The 21,323-nt window shown below is 39.9% G+C and overlaps 1 protein-coding gene across 1 annotated transcript in view; it reads left to right on the top strand.

Annotated features, from left to right (window-relative positions):
• The first annotated feature begins 865 nt into the window (after positions 1–865).
• The window catches only part of rab2a (RAB2A, member RAS oncogene family), a 35,818-nt gene continuing 15,360 nt past the window's right edge, over positions 866–21,323 (top strand). The window contains exons 1-4 of the mRNA XM_033650665.2: positions 866–1,086; positions 15,171–15,242; positions 16,377–16,444; positions 19,028–19,110. Of these exons, the coding sequence (XP_033506556.1) occupies positions 1,041–1,086; positions 15,171–15,242; positions 16,377–16,444; positions 19,028–19,110 (269 nt within the window). The 5' untranslated portion in view covers positions 866–1,040. The remainder of the gene's footprint in view (positions 1,087–15,170; positions 15,243–16,376; positions 16,445–19,027; positions 19,111–21,323) is intronic.

Here is a 21,323-nt window from a genome sequence, read left to right as displayed (position 1 = left end):
CAGATATGAGCAAGAAAGAATGAGCAAATTCCTTACATTGCAACATTTGCTGTTGAAAGAAGTGAAAGGGAAGAGAAAGTGTTGTATTCATTATTGATTTAGTGCAGATAAGAGATCATTGACAAAGATCACATGAAATGGCTGGAAGTGACAGCAATTATGGCTGAAGAGACAGAAAACAGGCAGAAATTAATGTACCACATCTGCCTGTGGAGCCAACACGTTTGGATGCTTCAGGTTGAAAGATTCTTTAGAGTGCTTTTTATGTTGTATTATGTTGCAGCTGTGTGTTTGTAGATCTTCCAGGAGAGATTTAGAGGAACTCATTGCTAACAGAAGCTGATGTCAGCTGACAAAAGCTTCAGATCATGTAGATTTGTCTTTTATGAGCACTGTCCTACAGGTACTCCTAATCTTTACAGCTAGGAGCTCATTGTCACACATAACAACACACACAGACATGACCAAATGACCAACTCTGATGATGACTACAGTCACAGGCCCTGGTAGAAACCCTGCTGCTAAAGTTTGTTGCTTTAATCACTTTCATCTTTTTATTGTTCCCCAGAGGACAATTGGTTTTTGCAGCAAGACAGATGTAATGTAGCCACTAGTGTCCCCAGACTGGTTTTATACGTGTCCTGTAACAGATTCCTCAATAATTTTACGGCAGCATTTATTTACATGCCAGTATTTCTCTGTCTCTCACAATAAAAGAGTTCTTTTGTCAATTCTGGGCTTAGCCGTTTGGCTTACTTGTAAAAAATGCCACATAAGCTGACAAACATCTTTTTTAACTTAAGATCGCAGTAATCGTACAACTGTAATTTTTCCGAGGAGACCCTGAAGTCATCATATTGTAGCGTGGCGAGGGCGGACCGTGTGACGTAGAGCTGAGGCTCTGGCTGTTTATTGTTCCTTCCTCAACACCGACAGAGAAAAACAGGCTAACGAGCTGTCAGCTACCTTTTTCACACGGTTCACAGTTGGTTTAACGAAGGTGTAACGGTCGAGACAGCTGACTGCACAAACCAGGGGCCATGGCGTACGCGTACCTCTTCAAATACATCATCATCGGAGACACGGGTAAGCTGCAGCAAGTGCCAGCTAGGCTGCCTGTTAGCATTCGGCTAGCTCTTAGCTAGTGGTGTATTTCCGCAGTGTTGGATAGTCCAATGACGTGGTAAAAGCAGAGACGCAAGGGGTGGGATGACAGCTTCTATTCTACAATCTTAACATAGTTGAATAATAATTCAAACACCCTGACAGTGTCAGAAAATTATACACAGGCACCCTAATGGAAGATAGTCCTATACTACTTTGGCGTAGCAGTTGTTGACACAGTTGGGCCTATTGTCCGTTTGCGTCGAGGGTGGGGGTGTTAGCCACAGCTTGCTAGCTCAGCTAAATGCTTAGCTAGCATTAGCTGTTCAACTAAATATTCAGCAAACAGCTGTCACGGCAGCACATTAGCCGGTCATTAGATCTTGTTACATGGAATAGATAATCATAATAACCAGTCATTTTTGTCGTGGATCTATCGTCAACTATCACAGTTTACACTAGCTTAGCTTCTTGTCACAGAAGGCCAAAACGTCAAGCTAAAGCCTTTAATATTTCCTAAAATGGCGTAGAACACTTGTTATTTCTGACCAAATGTTAACGTGAGCTGGCTGTCCTGATGAGCGGCCTGCTCCGTTAGCTTGCAGTACGGCAGCAGGTGCATTTGTGATACTGATGTATTATAATGATGTAGCAACAGTGTTAAAAAATACACACAGGGTTAACAGCAGTCATCACAGGTAGAGGGAGAAATGTGTTAGGATTTAATACAGAAAGCCAAACCAAATATTTGGGTTAAATATACAGTCAAAACAGGGGTTCCCAGTTGAGAAATCAACAATAAAAGTATTATTGAATTTTTTTCATGCACATTGTCAGTATACTAGTCCAAACCCAGACAGTTATTACAGTGGAAGTTAATGAATCATATGGGGGAAAGATTCATAATGCACTTATCTGTAAATGTATCTTAGATGATCACTGTGGTGGGCTGCAAGTTTACTACAGTGTTATTGCGAAACATGTTTTGCCTGCTGTTGTTGTTTATCACTAGTAGCAAGTGCTGAAGAGAGATGCAGCCAAGGTCCATCTTGATTACATGCATGTCTACACCAGAAATACTCTGCACAGTCCCGTGTGCAGTGCAAGCATCTAAAACAATGTTTATTTTTCTAATCTGGTCAAGTGTTGTTCAGGTTTTTATTGTTGTTTTAAGGAATCCTTAGCAAAATGAGAAGGTACAAATGATGACTGCATTATCAAGTTTCAGCTTCACAGGTAATGACTATCCTTAAAAGGTATTTGATAATGTAACTAGGAAAAAACTTAATACGAAATGTCTGTCTTGGTATTTCAGAGGTACCTGTTTGTACAGGATGATATGTGCGTGTGTGCAAGTACATTTTTAAACAGTTTTTATTGCAGAGCCAATGTGTTGAATTACATTTGACTATACCGGTGTGTATGCCATTTTGATAACTTGCATCTACACACTGACATTTTCTGTGGTCACTATATGACCAGCAGCATTGCAAGTGTTCCTATTTGTCATTGTGGGTTGCCAGAAAACCCCAAACCAAATGTCATTGTGGGTTGCCAGAAAACCCCAAACCTTTCTATTTTCTGTTGAAGCCCTTCTACAAGCAACAGTAATCCATAAGTCCCATCAACAGTGCAGATGTTATGCACATTTACACAGTACATTTTTCTCATGTTGTAAATGCAGTAGACAACCACATGTTAAGCTTTGACATCATAGGTCCTGTTATCTTTTTAATACAAAATTGAAGAACAGAAGGAAAGAGAAATGTTCATGGTTGACTTTCACAAAGGTATTTGACAGAATGAAGGCTAAGTTCAAATTGATCAAATCAGCAAATTTTCGCTGTCACAGTGTGATATCAATAATTTGCGTGGGGAGTTTTTGGGACCGTGTCAGAGATCGTGGTAGCATCTAAACCTTGTTTTTTTGCCAAGCACAAACCCGGTTGGCTTATTTGTTCCCAATACAAATCTTCCTCTAAAGGTGAGTTAAGGGTAAGATTAGGCATGGGGCAATAACAGATGCAAATATATATTTAAGTAAAAATGTGGTTTAAGTACTCTGAATGTTCTGTTCAGCATAGAGGAACCTGTTTTTGATATCACTACCTAATCCCACACTATTTGGTCGTGTTTCATCTGGCCATACCCTAACTAAGAGTAGTCATCTACATTGAAGAGTAAATCTAATAGAAAAAAAAGATACACAAGATAAGAAGAGAAAGTGAAAGAATCTTTCCAAATACCAATTAGCAGTCCGTGTCGTAGCATCATATTTTCTACAGTCTACAATGATAAAATATCACTCATTTGTATGTAATAGAGCTGGGTAATCTATCACTGTTATAGTAATGTCATGATATGAGACTAGATATCATCCTAGATTTTGGATATCGTAATATCAGTGTTGTCCTTTCCTTTTTTTAAAGCCTGCATTACAGTAAAGTGATGTCATTTTCTAATCTTACCAGACTGTTCTAGCTGTTCCATTATTTGCCTTTAACCACATAGTCATTATATCCACATTACTGATGATTATTTATCATCAATCTCATTGCGTAAATATTTTGTGAAAGAGCTAACAGTCAACCCTACAGTATCACTGCAATATTAATATTGAGGCATTTTGTCAAAAATGTCATGATATTGGATTTTCTCCATATCGCTCAGCCCCAATATATATATCCATATTTTGAAGAAGGTTGACATGCCATAATGCCGGCAAATGCTACAGCTCTGGAAATCATAATACCCAAGTGCCACAGGCCTGCAATTATCTGAAGGAGCAGTTAGTTTTGTTGGAGGATGTTTGCTAATACTGGATCATGTGATTTCTGTCAACAAGGAGATCAACAGTTACACTGGTTGACATTCCACATGTAAACACACAGATCATATAAAGGCAGGAAACTAGCAGAGTGTACATATGTGAATTGTTCTGTGTTGTGATGTGACTGTTCATGATGCCAGCTGGTTTTGATGATGAATTTGTTTAGGATGTTATCCGTCTAGGCTAATTGTTTGCTAAGGGTAATTTAAGCCAAAAAAAAGCAGTCAGTCAGGTTCTGTAAAACCTTAAACTAATTATTTTTAATTTGATGAAGATTAAGTGAGTTGGTTATTCCAAATACATCCTGACAGAGGCCTTTTAGACAACAAGAGAAGGAGACTTAGATTGGATGTTTTTTTTTTTTCTCCAAAGGTTAAAGCAAAATTGATGTCAAAAAGCCATTTGTGGAGTAACAGTTATTTTTCACATAATTATCTTAAGTCTATAAAATGGTAAAAAATAAAATAAAATCAAATAATAATAATAATCACATAATTATCTTAAGTCTATAAAATGGTAAAAAAATCAAATAATAATAATCGCATAATTATCTTAAGTCTATAAAATGGTAAAAAAAAAATACATTAAATAATAATAATGATAATAATAATAGTTAAGTTAGTATTTTTGCTCAGGTCTTGACATTTTGATTTATAACTGAGTAAAATGTTAAGACAATTACAAATATGAAAATTGATCATTTTTAATGGTTTAACCAATGTTAGATATGAATGTTAGAATGTCATATAGTTTACCCATTTATTATTTTTAATTTATTTTTTAAAGGTTTGTCTGTTTTTATTTATTTTTTTATAATTTTGCACCTCTGCATAATAGAACCTGTCAGGTCCTTATCTCGTCCTCCTTCGATTAATTGGGATTCTCTGGTTTTTCCTGAGTACAACCACATGTTATCTGTCCTCATTATCTGAGGCTAGTCATGGTCTACAGTAGTTTGACATGTTTCAGCTGGGTGTGTCTCTTTGTACCCTAGTAACTGCCATGCTGATTCACCAAAGCAAATACCAGTATATCCCCAATCTACAACACCAGCAGCTCCATCCACAAAAGCCTTTGCTCTCCATGCTGGTCCAGTTGTATAGCAACAGATGTTTTATTACTGAAATTCATTACTTACTGCTATTTCTGCTTTAAAGGCCTTTGTCTTCCTTCCATTGCTCTCCAGGTCACAGTCTAAGGGCTCATTTATGCTTAACGTTTGATATGGAGACAGAAGGAGCCTTCTGTCCGTAATCTGCGTTACGGAAATGGATGAAACGGAGCAGCACCAACGAAGATTGTGGAGGCAGTGTAGCGTAGTTTAAGCGAGATACGAGATGACAAAGACATTTAAATTGATGTGGAACTGAATAATCTGTAATACAGTGAAGAGAATTCTCCGTCCACATGTTGGGATGTATATAATGGCCACACAGACCACGCTGTCTACAACGTTGCCTCCATTTAAAGGTACAATATTAAGACCTCCTTCGCCATCGCCTTGTTTGTTGTGTGAAACTTTTGACTCTGCCCTCTAGTGCCATCTCTTGGCTGTATCTGTGCTATCATAAAGGACATATGGAAGTATGGGGGCAATGACATTTACAACATTTGAAATAGATGCATCTATTTTCATAATGTTAAGGGAGTACAAATGAGCCATAACCCCTACCTGAACCACAACAATAGTTGGGATTTTTATTAGTTTGTAGTCGAACAGCAGTAGATAGTTGGACATGCAGAGGAAAATGTTGTCATTTGACTCATCCAGCTGGTAGAGATTTGTGATAAGCATTACCACTGCACTCAGATAATGAGGAAAAGCCAGTGCCAGTCAGTCAGATAAAGTAGATAAATGTTTTAAAGGTTTTAGCTAACACCCTTATACAGCAGTGGGGTTTTTTGTTGTTGTTTTTTGTTTAATTCTTTTGCTGTAGTTTTGTACCGTGAAACTGACCTGTACTCAGACTTGTATTTGTATCTGGAATGATTTATTCTTAGCCATTACTTGCACACATTTTTTTCCTAGTTTTTCCATAACTAGTTCTTGTACCACTTTAGAGTAGTGGTATACCTTGGGTATTTTAGTCAGTCCCTAAGACTTAAAAAGTAACTCTGTGTAGTCTGGAAAGTTCCCACATCAATTTTCATTTTAAGCTTTTTTTTTCTTTTTCTAATAGAGACACTGATTCTCAATTTGTCATTGATCCTTTATGAAATTTCCTCTATTCCAGGAGGGTGGCACTTTTAAGGCCAAATTGTTGCTCTTCACATACTATAGGAACAAAACTGTTAAATTTATTGCTACATGTCCTTTTGTGTGGGGTCTCTCAGATTTGAAAATTCTTTTAGCGTAGGCCAGGCTTAACACTTGCCATATAATTGCAGCATCCTCATTTTGAGTTGGGCTGGTGAACCTTGCTCCAATATTATCCCCCTCCCCCTTTTTCCTGTCAACTCTCTACTGTATGCTGTCGAATAAAAAAGGCAAAAATTCCCATAATAAGACATAAAAAAATTAAGACATTTAGTCCCCCCGTTCAGTGGAAGCGAAGTTTTGCAGGGACTTGAGGACAGACTTTCCTTCATGATGGTATGATGAGGCAGTAGGTGGGGGTTACAGATGTAAGTAAGTCACTATTGATTAAACAGTCCTGAACAATAGAAACAACGATGTGAATTCCGTTTTAGGCTGGATTTTCTTTCCTTTAGCCAGTGGCCTTCAGCCAGCCTGTCCACAGATCTCGTTGGCGGAAAGACAGACTGTCTCTGAAAGAAAATTATAGTCTCTGTGCTTAAACTTCCAAAAATAAACTGTTCTATGGAACAGTGCCTGTAGGTCTGCAAATTTCCAGAGACTTACCACTTTTTTAAGAGGTTTGACCCTGTTTTCAGAATTTTGAGGTGCATTGTGGATCACTGGTAACTAGCCGAAGCACAGACATTACTCTGAGGGGACTACAGTTCATTGGGGATTTTTTTAACTTAACATGTAGAGTAGGTGCGCACAAATGCTATCAAATACAGTATACCTCAGGGAAATTTCAGGAAGGTATTAAAAAATAGATACCACCTAAGCACAATGTAAAGGTTGATGCAACTATAAATACAATATTCTAAAGTCATTAAAATATTTAGCATTAAAACTATTGCATGAGGAAGCATGAGCAATCCCTCCGTGTGGTCACTGAACCTTTTGTGGAGTTGATCATAGGTCAGAGTACAGTGTATGTGTCTGCAGTGACTTAACATTTACAGCAGGAACCATAGAGGCAGTGTGGAGAAAGTTTGTAGAGAATCACAGATTTCTTGTGCAGTGCTACTGCTAATGGACTGTTGCTACATTGTGTTTAATATCTCTGGCTTATATCTGCTCACATAGTGTTACACCTCTATAAATCACTAAATCTGTTGTCAAGGTTAACATGGGGTCAAGTCATCGTACAAAGTTCTGTTTAACTGTATTTAGACATGCTCACATAGTCTATTCTTACAACATACATTTTGACTTCCTTTGTTGTCCCTCTTTAGTATTGTTTATGTCAATTTAGATAGAATTGGAACAAAATAAAAGCTTGACTAAAACTAGACAATCCCATATGCAAAAATTAAAACTAAAACTGTGAAATTGATATGGAAAATAAATTGAAAGCTGAAGTAGATTTTTCTTTGAACCCTGGCCAAGAGTCCCTTGCTGTTAGGAATATGCCCACACAAATATGTGATCTTTGTAAGCCCAACTTGGCATTACGTCTTCAGCTCATAATTGTATAAAGTTATCCTTTAAAGCCACAGTGTGTAGGAATTTCTCCCGTCTAACGTTGAAATCATATATTGCATTCAAACGGATAGCGCACTCTAGCGCCTCACTTTTTCAAACGCGTATTGCAACAACGGTAGTCGCTGTGTACCAAAAAGCTATGATAACACTGATGAAACCATGTCATCCGATACTACATGGAGTATTCATTCAGGCTCCTACACAGACACACGCGACGCGAGTTGACAAACCCCTCCTCACCATGCTGGCTGTGTTTACAACGTAGAACTGTTGGGGCGGATGTAAATTGAAACAAACCAATCACGTCTTGTTTTTTGACAACTGACAAGTGGCTCAGCCTCACACACCTCATCCCTCTCCTCGCAACACTACGCCGCTAACAGCTGTTAGCCTCTGTTAGTGGCCAGCGCCACTACTACCCCGGCACTACTGCAGCATAACAAAGTCCCACTCTTTGAGCATAATGCAGGATCATGTATTATGCAGCATCACGGGAGATGGAATCCTCGTCGCCAAGAAGGCGCAAAAGGGAGTCAAAAAGGCAGCGTGACCGGCGATTGCATTACCATTCTCCTTCAGCAGCTCTCTCCACCTGGGAAAGGCTACCCCGATGTGGACCCTGATTTTTTTAATTCGCCGGTCACGCTGCCTTTTCTATTCCCATTTGTGCTTTCTTGGCGACGAGGATTCCGTCTCCCATGATGCTGCATATGCATGATCCTGCATTATACTCAAAGAGTGGGACTTTGTTTCAAATTTGCCGGGGTAGTAGCGAAGCGCCTCTTGCTCCTCTCCTTCGGCTCCTCAGTCACGCAGTGCTGGCCTGGCTCTCAACGAAAACGCCAAAGGCGGGGCTGTATGTCCCTTGCTGGCGGATGTATTCTCAAGATGGCGAAACATTATGGAACCCCACAGACACCTTACCCGCACAATGTACAAGCAAATCCGAAATTCTCCTTTTACAAAAATAAGTCAGATTATTGGTGGAGGTAATAGTACACCAGTGATGACATATTTATGAATGCAGACATCAATTTTTGCCAATAAACAACTGAAAATGTTACACAGTGTCCCTTTAAGATATTTAATTCATTAAAGCATTTCACTATGACACATGAAGGGTCTAGCTTTATTATCCAGTGTGTTTATCAGCTCTCTGTGTAGTGTATGTGATTGCTGAGCATGCTACACTAATATGTAACAGAAATCTTAAATAGACTCTAGTGTGGCTCATTTGCTGGCATATGACCTGACTTACTAAGATCAAGTGTGCTAAATGCCTCATAGACAAGGTGGTATTCTGATGTATTATGAATTATTGTTTGCGGGTCACGATTGTGTCACCATTAATTTAAACAGAGCCAATGGTTTCAGAGTGAGACAGAGGGAGGAAGAAATGTGTCAAACGTCTCCCACCAGACTTGAACCAGGAACATTATGATTACATGGCCAACTTTTTAGACCCTGCAAATCTATTTTTAAAATTGGAGCTTCAGGTACCACAAGTCCCTAGTCCACAAGGTGGCCACAGGGGCAACTGTCATTAGATCAATTTTCATGCTTGAAGGCACCTCAGTAGCAGTTACTGTAGGAGGACAGGTTATCTGGACAGACTTCCTGTCAGGTTCCTCAGCAGGGATTGCAGTGCTATCTGCTGACCTTGCTAAGTTTCAGGTTACCACTGTAAGTGAGCAGAGCAGTATCTCATTGGCCTGCTGAACACTGCAACATTTGCAGCACAGTATGAATGAAGTAAATTACCTGGAACAGCCTGCCAAAATGAGCCTCTTATTGATGCCTCAAAGGCATCAATAAAAGATAGATTGGCATCCTTGACTTTCCAGTCCGAAAGTGTCACCTTAAAAGTACGTAGAATAGTTGTTTTCTTTTTCTAGCAACAAGTACCTTACCTCTTGAATCACTATTGTGTTTTAAGGCACTACAGGACACACTCCATAGAGAAGCTCATACTAAATTTAGATCGGTAATTTTGTTGATTGTACTGATTATCATTATATCAATTTGATTTAATTTTTATTCTTATTTTTTACCCTCACTTGGGGATTGTACGGATGCAAGTGTCAGTCGGTTGATTGGTCAGTCCTCTATTTGTGTCCACAGCAAAGCATCTTGACAAATGTTGGGGGGGATGGCCATGAAATTTGGTACATATGTTCAAGGTCTGTAACGTTGGCACGAAAGTTTTCATGTAGTGCCACCAGCAGGTAAATCTTACAGCATGTCTAGTAAATTAGTGCTTGACAAAATGCAAAAAAATGAATTACATTCCCATCAGCCTCAGCTGTACTCTGTGTTTTAGTGCTTATTAGCTAATGTTGGAATGCTAAGTGGCTAAATTAAAATAGCGACCTGTTATGCTGTGCAAGCTTAACATCAGCATTTTAATATTGTCATTGTTGGTATACTGATTTTAGTATTTAGCTCAAAGCTCCACTGTGCCCCAATATGTGTCCGGCAAGTATTGAGTTTCGGTTACCTGCATTTTAGCAGTGCCTAAATCACAACACATAAGCACAGTAGTTAATATAGGATGGAATATTTTGGACTTCAGTGTCTCCTAGGGCACGGCCATATAACGACTATGTATGATATAACGATATATCTTAAGGCAAGATATACATTTAGACACCGTTTATATTATATTATATAGAAACTTTTTTTTTCCCTACCGAAATACACCCCCCAACCATATCACACACAGAAGGAAGCCTGCATCTCCTGCTAGCTCACCTCGCACCACTGAGCTAGCTAAGGCTATACCTCAGGCGAAAAGAACGCCATTAATGTTTACATTTGACGCTGTCATGAGCACAAAGTGCAGCAAAGTGTGCTGCATTTAGCTTTAGTTACCTTCTGTAGCATCTTGAATTTAGCCACCTCAAACTCCAGCGCCAGGCATCACAGTGTGCTGGAAGCCAGAGGCAGGGCTGGGTCTAACCTGCAACAGAAAGTCTGCTAGCGGGGAGTTGGGGTGGTCTGGGACCAGACCCCCAGCTCTGGGGTTTATGCTGGCTGGATTCGAGTCGCTACAAATGGTCAATAAAGCTAACTCAAAGTAAAGGTCCTCCTCTACCCTCAGTCAATTACCACCACAAATAGAACTGTTCTGTCAAATGAATGAGATGAAAGGCTGTAAATTGTGATTGGAAAAAAACTCCCATGAAGACAAGCCTTTAGTCTTATATAGCTACTTATATCTTAATTACTGAAACAACATTGTGATAAATGATTCAATGTAACTATTGTTCTAACATAAAAGATATGTTAATTTTTAGCAGTGCACATGTTCTCTTCTGAAAACCATAATTACAACAGCAATGTTAAATGGATGCCCATTGGAGTATGCCGTTAAACTTAAGGACTTATTGCTGTGACTACAGCCATCTTTCTAGAACTGACATATCCAGGCTTCAGCTAAATAATCAACAGTCAAATTGAGCAGGTATCCTTGTATGAAGAACAGCACTCTGGTTTATGTTTGGATAGTCTCATGTTGCCAGACTCATCTCCTCTTTATGTTTCTGCTGTTCCAGTGCAGAATATTGTTTTAGGTTGTTGTACTCTAAAACCAAACTTTTAAAGGGCCAAATGTTCTACTGAACACCTGGCTCATAGCTTAAGTTTTTTAGCAAAGCTTTCTTATAGTTAGCATGTAGGTTTTTAGCTACTGTAGACCTACCACTTACAGTAGAATGGAAGTGAAGCAGAATGTTGGCCAGTGCTTATCTCATTGGTCCACTTGTATTGAATTAGACTGGTGTTTGCTCAGCCAGAGCTGAGCAATTAATCCACCTGTCAGTCATCCTGTCAGTCAGCCAGTAAACCTGTTCTCTAACCAGCCACTCAGGCACTTGGTTGTTTTCTGATAGCCCAGCAGGTCTTTCCACATTACAAATGACCTCTGCGTGATAAAAGCTTCTAGTCTGGTGAGGTATTATTACCTTTAACTAGACGCTGTAGGAAAGACCCAACACTGTAACATATTGCATAGTTCTCTATTAATTATGACTGACTTTAGCCACTCTTGCCATTTGAAGGCACAGCAGGTTTTGATTGTGGGCTCTGTAGACAGTTTGCCCATGCTCTGTACCACAGGCGTCATAGTGTTAGTCCTCAGCTTGAAATAGGAAGCTGCACCATGCTAGAATGGTCTGTTAATTGTATTGTGACTAATCTAGCTGATTGGAAATATGTAGCAAATGCAAACTAAATTGCTTAATGTGTCCTCTGTGATAGCCATTAAGCCTTGGTAGTAGAAGAGTGTATTGTTTGCAGGTGTGTTTTGACTGCACACACAAGTGTGATGGAGGTGACGATGACATGATTGTTACACCTCTATATAGCTGCCCTCGTTGTGATCCCTCCATCTCTTATCATCATCATCACACAATGATGCCTGCCTAGCAACACTGCTGCCTGGCAATGGTAACCCGTGGAAACCATGAAGGAGGAAGACCATGTCCCTCTCTGTCACCTCCTTGAATGTCTCTCAGCTTCTCTTTCTGGCCTTCTCATTAGCATCCTTCTCTTCTTGCCCCACCCCCTCCTCCCATCCACTGCTTGTTGACACCATGTGCTCCGTAACCTCAAAGCTCTGAATGCTCATCCTGGCATTAAACCCTGCAAAATAAGCATTAAATAGCAATATCTTTATCTATTGGATTCTCTTGTGCTTTCTTATCAGCTGCACATTTAAAATTGAACACTATTAGATTGGGGTGTATATGATTCACTTCAAAACATCTTGCTCAAAAAGACATTGAAACGTTATATCTTCAGCAATCTAAGTGCAGTATAGTGGACTTAGAGGTGAATAGAGGGCAGTCGATAGCACTGGTTGATAAATAGATCTGGACTGAGTGACAGGCTGAATTCATTATTGATGCATTACATGTCATCCTGTTAAGTCTTCTTTTTGGTAAATATAAATTGTTGAGTCCTTGCTTCTTATCGTTTCAGCTCCACCCCCACTGGTTTTGTTCTAAAAAAGACTTTGGAATACACCCACATGATTTGACTAAGGCTTCGTTCACACTTATGTGTCTTGGGTCATTGGATCACAAGTGGACAGCTCCAAGTGCAGTTGTGAATGCAACCAGTATGTCCTCAATAGGCCCGTTTCTACCGCAGGAACTTCGGGGTAATTTTATGGGGCCGGGGCTGTTGGTGCGTGTCTCCACCACAGGAACCACCCCCGAAGGACAGAGTTCCAGAACTTTTACATGGGCTAAACAAGTCCCTGCCTTGGAGTAGGTACTCAGAACGGATCCGAGAAACTCCTGGCTGGGGCTTGGGGATTACTTGGTGCTGATGGGATATACTCAAGGCGGGATGTGACGTTTTGTAATTAATAACATGGTTATCGTATATTAGCTGGGATAACCGTTAGCTGTTAGCGGTGTCTGTAATAACTCAATAAACGGTCCATGAAAAGAATATTTTTTCCAGCGTATATCTTAGTTACAACATGATTGAGCTAGCAAAGCAGTTTTGTGTTGCTATGTGTGGTATTTATTCAGTTTTGGGAAATCACGATGTCTAGAAAGCATCAGCTGACAGGGACAGCTAACAGCACCCCCCCCCCGGTCAAAATGGTCGCGCAACGATTACGTCACATCCAGAGCCTGGTATCTTTACAGGAACCTTCCTCCTACTCCGCTCTCGAGCGAGAGGACGTTCTTGTAGTAGTTCCTGCCCCCCAAATAGTACCAGGAATTTCTTCAGTGGAAACGGGCCTATTGCATCTTGAGATCCTGCAGCTCAGACCACATTTATAAGTGGTCTGGGCAGCATATCACCACATTCTTTCAGCAGTGTGTACATTTATCTGTCCTGGGCCACATTGAGGGACCGTCTACCCAGCGGACATCTTTGTTTATCCAGCTCCCTCTTGGATAGGCAAACTTTTTGTTGTTGCTGTACACAGGTTAGACGCAGCACTGCAGAGCCACTCCTCTCCTGGCAAATGGTCAGTTCAGCATCTGCTCAGTTGGCAAGAGCTAACACAGCAGCAGCTGTTAAACACTTAAATGGTCCCAACAAACTCGCACCGACACAGAAGCGGCTCAACTATTTTATTAAACGAATCAAAGTCAGTCCCCGTAGTCCCCCATGTGAAAATGCCCAACTGTACAGCAGAAATAAACAATTTTTGTCTCTAGCCTATTTCATGAAAACTGTACAGGGGGTGAATTTCTATAGGCCTATGACTCTCCTGTTTACATTTTATCAAGGCTTCAAGTTACATAAAATTAAGGATGGGCCACTTTGAGTGACAGGCTGTCTGATGATGATGTCTTCTGCTTCTCAGTCAGATCCAGACCCTGCTTTTCAGAAATAACAGACCATAGAATGCCATAATTGACCAATCATGATTGAGTATTAGCAAAGCTGTGTTTATAAAGTATTATAACGCACTGCTTTTTCACTTCTGGTGATCATGTCATGTATACTGAAAATGAAAGTGTTTTATAGAACTGCTGTTCAGTGTAGACTTCCCTTCAAACAGTGACTAAGGACGCAAAGGTTCAAACAGGTTTCAGTGGAGCCGCTGCTGTACCAAACCTGTTAAGTGTGTTTCTAATGCTTCAGAGTGTTTGTTTTTTAGAATGTGTAAAGGAAGATCCAGCTCACTGTTTCTGTATTGATGGCTTCTGAGAATCTGTTGGCATACAGCATTTCCACTCAAATATTTCATGATGCTATGAAAATTAGTTTAGATTTTGTAATGAAATTTGCAGGCATCTTTTAGTGACTTTGTAATCAGATTATTCTCTGCTGTTTTTGTTGTTGTTCCAGTTTTGGACTGAATTACTAAAACTAATAAAAGCCGGTCATTGAAAGTTTAAGAAATGAGTGTTGACACCTGGTGACGTGATCATTTTGGTCCATCTGAGTGTGTGTGGATCTGTAGCAGTGTGCAACATTCAGAACTGAAGTCATATGTAGAGTGGTGTTAATGATAAGCAGATTCACTGGTGCCCTTTCAGAAAAACAACAGTGACATCACACATACAAAGAAGCCAGCTGGCCTGTTAGCTCGCTAGCACTTGACTCAGGTTAACGTAACAATCTAAAGCTAGGTTGGAGGAATAGTGTGTAAGCTCCTTGCTGGGGTTGATTGAACTTGATGATGATTCCAATAATCCCATGTTTAATTTAAATGCATTATTTGTATAAGACATACAATGGTGTACAACAGTAATGTTGTAAAGTGTTGTCACCTAGAAACCTCAGTGTGTTTCTGCACTGTGTGGGAGTTCAGGGCTTCATAAAGCAATTGATTTTATAATGATGTTGGTCCGTGTGGTATTTTATTCTTAGCACATATGACACCTTTGAAAATGAATCTGTGTTGATGCTTGTTTGTGTGACTCCTTAATCATCTTGCTGCATTAGACCCTCTTTAATGTTCAGTGTGTGTTTGTTTTTCAGGCGTGGGGAAGTCATGTCTATTACTACAGTTCACAGACAAGAGGTTTCAGCCAGTTCACGATCTCACTATCGGTAAGATGCCTCTCTTCTACACATTTAGCACTAAAAGCAACATCATCGCTACAAAAACATTCATTAAATGTATACAATACCATCATCATTTAGCATTTACTAACTGCACTCATGCCTCTTGTTAGAAAGCAGTGCAAAATTAGTACAGTTGCTGCCAACAGGCTCAAAAGGTGGAGCTGATTAAAAGTAATTAGCTGTGATGGGGTCATGCTCTAACTATAAGTTACTGATATGTTGAACCTTTATCACAGTAAGATAATGTTGTTTTAGATAAGCAGGGTAGAGCTCAGCATAGCCCTGAATCAGCTCAAATCATAATTAACCAGCACACCACGGCTGGAAAATAAAAGAATCACTGCATCTTATTTTACAGAATCTAAATCAGTTCCTATTGATAACCTTTATAGTCTGCTACCGCCATTTGTGGCTTAAAGTCAACCATTCTGCCATGGGGGTCTGTTAGGCCAGTGATCCCATATACTACATTACAGCATCTGTTTTGCCTATTCATCTGTGTGTGATCTATGTACAGTGGATTATAAAACACTCCTGTACAGCAACTGCATCAGGAAGACCACACCTACTGATACATAGTTCATCAGCAGGTTTGGTCTTCCAGAGACAATTTTATCACCTATCTCGCTTAACCCAGCTTTATCAGTAGTATAGAAATGCCAAAGACATATATGAGGTAATTTAGGGGTGCTTTGACTCCTTTGGTACCACTGAAACAAACATTTTTTGGTTTAGTGTATTTAAATAGTCAGCTGAACTCTGGTGCAGACCAAACAAGTGGACAGAGACCACCTTAAGGGGGTGGGGTGTGTGAAGCCCAGCCTCTATTCATGGGAGATTATCTGCCAACCATGGAAACACACAGGGGTATCACCAAGTTAGTATGGGAATTTCCTGATACATAAAAAAAAGAGTTAAAATGTTTTGCTGTGTTTGTGTCCCACTCTGTTTATTTATTAATTAATTTCTTAGAATTTTCCCAATATAAAGTGAGTGAAAAAAGTAAAATGCTGTTGTAATAAACTTAAAAGGTTCATTAATAAGCAGCACAACTTTCTGATTAAGTCAGTAACTGATTGTACATATCCCACATTCTTCTGTTTGTGTGTCTGTGTCCAGGTGTGGAATTTGGAGCGAGGATGATCACTATAGATGGCAAACAGATCAAACTGCAGATCTGGGATACGGTAATATATCTACTGTATGTTTTCTTTAAAGGAGGCTTTCCTCACTGTGGCAACATGTCTTTGACTCTGTAAAAAGATCTGAACAAACGTTAAATGAATGATCTAAAGTCAAGGCTGTATGTCTCAGAGACACAGGCATTGGAGGTTTTAAACTTGAAATTTTAACCAGTGATTCTGTAATGACACATTTTTCAAATAGTAATCAATTGGGATGTAAATGTGAATCTGAAAGGGTCTTCAGAAATCCCATTTTGAAGAGTGAATCTGAGTTAATTCAAACAAGAGATCTGGAATGGATTAAAGAGTTAGATATATAAAAATATACTGTTTGATGAAAAGAGGACTAACTCATAACTGTTGTACTCAGTTTGGCAAAATCTTTCATGTCCTGTTCATGTTGTGTCCCTGTTTTGGGACTTGTTAAAGAGAGTTTCTGCTTTAGATAAAGCTCTTAAAGCAAGAAAACATGCACGTTTTTCAGTTGGAGAGACTAAAGCAATAATAAATCATGTAGAAGCATTTAGGTATAGTATTTATGAAGTTATTATTTTTAATTAATTTGAATAAAGAAGTAATATGGCATGTTCCCTTTTAAGGCTTTAAATATAAATAGAAATCACTGCCGATCATGTCTTACTGTTAGAGGTGGCCACCCAAATATACAGATGCAATGATGACTAATGTAGCGGTTACAGTTATAAACCTTAGGGCGGAGTGCTAAACTGAATCTAGGGGTTTTAGAGTGGAGGTAGAGGCGTATCAATACATAACATCACCGTAATCCAAGACAGACAAGAACACTGCTTCAGTTATCCGCTTCCTACTAAGCATCAGAAATCAGCTCTGTTTCTGTTCAAACATAATTTTTTTTCATTCATTGTTGTAGCTTGTTGACAAGTTTGTCAATGTGAAATTTGTTACTTTTTGAGTCAATCAGATGCCGAGGTATTTATACTCTAAGACCCTCTCAATACTATGACTGTTCACGGTGGTATATGCAAACTACTGTCCACAATATTTCTGGCTGCAGAGAAAAAAAATGTATTGTTCTAAGCATTGAGTCAGTATGCAAGTTTGAACATGCAGTTAACCAGTTGACCAGCAGGTGGAGTTAGAGCTCCATAGGAAGACACTGCTCCATGCATGAGAGGAGAAGGCCCACAGCAGTGATGTCAGTCCTGCTTCTCAAAACTCAAGACTACTGCAGGCTTTCTATCCTACCAGCTAGTTAATTGTCTTCACCTGGTTTTACAGGTCTTATAAAGTTCTCCATTAGGTGGGCATAAAAAATCCAGCAGGGCTCACTGATGCTTACTAGACTTGTACAATACACCACCACCAAATGGCCAGAGAAACCAGTGGGATCATTGTGTAGGCTGCACATGACGTATGAATAAGTGTGTGCATGTATGTGTGTTTCTGCACCCAAGTATGTAGGCCAGATGGCAGACAGACACAGCGTTCCCTCTCTTTCACCCTTATTTATCATTTATTCACTAATAGCATTACTGGCTGGTTGACCGCTCCCTGAATGACTGACTGACTGTTGTAGTGGCTGTCTAACTGGCTGCTTGGTTCACTGACTGGTCCTCTGGCTGACTGGTTGAACCATCTAATGAACTAACTAACCGGCTCAGTGACTGAATGTCTAGTTCTCTGACTCAGTGACTGGCTGCTTCATTGACCAGCAGACTTGGTTCCTGGGCGAAACACCGGCAGCCTGGTCTTCTGACTTGCTTAATGATTCACCGAGTGATTGTGTTTCTGACTGACTGACTGTCTGGTTGTTCAGATGAGGTCAGAGCAGCGCAGGGCTGCAGCTGCAAGGATAGAGTGGTGTTTTGTTTTCTACCCCGGCCTGGACCAAACACAGACAACATTGTTACTGTACATGGGACAGAGACAGAGGATGAATAGACGGGCAGGGGGGTGGTAAGAGTGCTAGATGGTGAAAGGAGTGATGGAAAGAGGGCAGGCCCAGGGATTCATAGATAGAGAATGAAAAGATGAGTGATGCAAGGAAGAGACAGTAGAGGTGAGACAATGGGGGGTAATAATGTAAGAGGGGGTGAACGAACAAGGTGACCTGCTGGGCTAAACACACTGTTTCTGTGACTCCTAGTAAATGCTACAGGTTTAATCCATATGACACCACAGCTAATGTGGCCTTCCATGTTGTTCATAAATAGGGAAACTGGGAGTTTATACACACGAGCAGAGAGAAAGAAAGGGATTGTGACAGATAGATGGAGAAAGAAAGAGAGACCTCCATTGTATCCGATTACAGGCTCTGCTCTGTCCTGTCCTCTCCCCAGCTGACTGAAAACCTGGAGCCGGATTCTGCTAGAGAATCAGGGCTGGTACAGAACATTTATGGGACTAGACTACATACAGAGGACTCGTAGATAACAGGACAGGTGGGAGGATGACCTGTAGGACTGAAAGATGAGTCCTGTTAAGCCAGAGTCAGACTGCAGCAGGATCAGGGCTGTTAGAAAACCAAAGGCTCAGCAGTTGTCTGTGGGCGTTTCAATTATTCAGATTTCAATTTCTGTTTATTAATATATGTATGTGTTTCTGCAGGCTGGTCAGGAATCGTTCCGGTCCATCACCAGGTCTTACTACAGAGGAGCAGCAGGAGCTCTGCTAGTCTATGACATCACAAGGTAACAGAACCAATCAGAGAGACACCTACACACTCTGTAGCCAAGCTGCATTCAGGAACATTGGGAAGTTGGACGCTGGAATGAGAATCAATGATGAGACTGCGTCCTTACGAGAGCTTAAAAACTTCAAAATACCTCTAGTTCAACCTTTCCTATTATGAGCATCCTCTCCTCACCATGAAAAGTTGCCACTTGCAAGTTGAGAAATTGTGATAGGACAAATGTTGTAAGTTAGCATGATGTTTTTGAGTTTTCACTCATTACATACTATGATTCAGACATAGCTGCACCAAAAGAAAAATATGCATTACATTAGGGCTGTACCTGTCTCAGAATTATGTCAGTCGAATCAGAGTCGGCTGTGTGAAATTAATGTTCAACTATTGATTTTTTCTTTTCCATATAAAGCTTTAAAGTTTGAATGGAGCTCAGTGGGACATTCAGTGTGAAAGCAGCATGTAATACAGTTGACAAGCTAACAGTGCTAATGACAGTTCGGAAATGTGCAACAATATTTTCTGCCAACACTAGATATCAAACGAAAGCCGGAGACTGTCTGCAACAAGTCCACAGGTGGCTGTTCTAAAGAGTAGTGTGAAAGTTAATAGCACTCACTATGCAGCAAAATCAGGGGCACCAAAATGTCCCCAGAAGTTCACTGCACAGCACACTGACTTGCAAAAGAAAAAAACAACAACTGCTCAAAGCAATCTGAGTTGACTGACGGGTCTCCGACTGATGATTCGAAACTCTGACTTTTAAGGGGCAGCCCTACATTACATAAAGTCACAGATTCTAGAATGTCACGTCTGAAAGTCACGTCAGAACACAGGAACAAGGCCAAGAATCAGAGCTAAATGCTAACATCAGCATGCTAACAATGACAGTGCTAATGCTGATATTGAGCAGATGTAATGTTTACCATGTTAAAAGTCTTACTTTGGGGCATTAACATGCTGTCATTTGCTAATTAGTATTAAACTCAAAGTACAACTGAGGCTGATGGGAATCCTATTACTTTTGCAAGTATCTGGTCATAAACCAAAGTGTTTTACAAAAAATGACCTTATGATGGAACTAGATTAAAATTTAGTATTCACAAAAGTGATTCCCATTCATCCTGACAGGCATGAATGTGCAAACCAGATTTTGTAGCAATCCATCCCATAGCTGTTGAGCACGTCATGGTGGCACTAGTGGGAAAAGTCAGGGGACCATCAAAGTCACTAGGATTCATTGTGTGGGAACTGTGAATGTCTGAACCAAACTTTGTGCCAATCCATGAAGGACATTTGAGATAATTCCTAATGACAAATGAACATTTTGAGCTGCTGATGGCACGAGAAGAAATGTGACTTCCAGAACTATCTGATTTCAGTCCATCTTGAATACTTCTTGGGTACATTTTAGGGATAGACCGATAAGGATTTTTTAGGGCCGATGCCGATACCGATTTTTTTCCATCACCCTTAGCCGATGACCAATTATGGACTGCCGATTTTCTTGAGCCGATATTTGGGGCCGATGCTGCTTTTGCTCCCTCAATTTACATAAAAAAAAATGACACAATGATAACAAATATTACAGGTCTCAAGTTTAAAATAAGAAACATTTATTGAACAGTAAAAAATACTAAAACACAATGGAAAGTTGAGGTAGAACAGGTAGAATATTATTATTATTATACATTCAAATAAAAAAAGAGTTCAGTGCTCTTAAATCTTCCAGTAATGTCTTTATAAAATAAACAAATATTTAAGCTGAAGCATAAATAAAACAACAACTACTGTACACAGTAGGATTCAACAGCTTTGTTCAACTTAACCACATACTTTCAAATGAAAAAAAGTGCCAGGGAAAAATAAATCCGCGAACCCACGTGCGTATCGGCCAATGCCGATACAAGTAAAAAACTCAAATATCGGCCCGATATATCGGCCGGCCGATGTATCGGTCTATCCTTAGTACATTTACCCTTAGCTCTTTTGAGATTGGATAGCTAGGTGGTCCACCCAATATGTGCGCAGTGACTAAGTATAAATCAGGTCTTAGCTGCTTCTTTTCTCAAACCCACTAGCAGCAGGTCATTCTTACCATTAAGTCAATGATATGTTCCAGAACAAAATATATTGTCATCTACTGACCAGATTGAAATGAAATTTGTTATTGATCTTCATGGTCCCCAGAGATTCACTCTTAATGATTATCATGTT

Source organism: Epinephelus lanceolatus, chromosome 12, assembly GCF_041903045.1.
Source record: "Epinephelus lanceolatus isolate andai-2023 chromosome 12, ASM4190304v1, whole genome shotgun sequence".
NCBI lineage: Eukaryota > Metazoa > Chordata > Actinopteri > Perciformes > Serranidae > Epinephelus > Epinephelus lanceolatus.
Note: the sequence above shows the minus strand (reverse complement) of the source record. Positions and strands in the feature narration are given on the sequence as shown.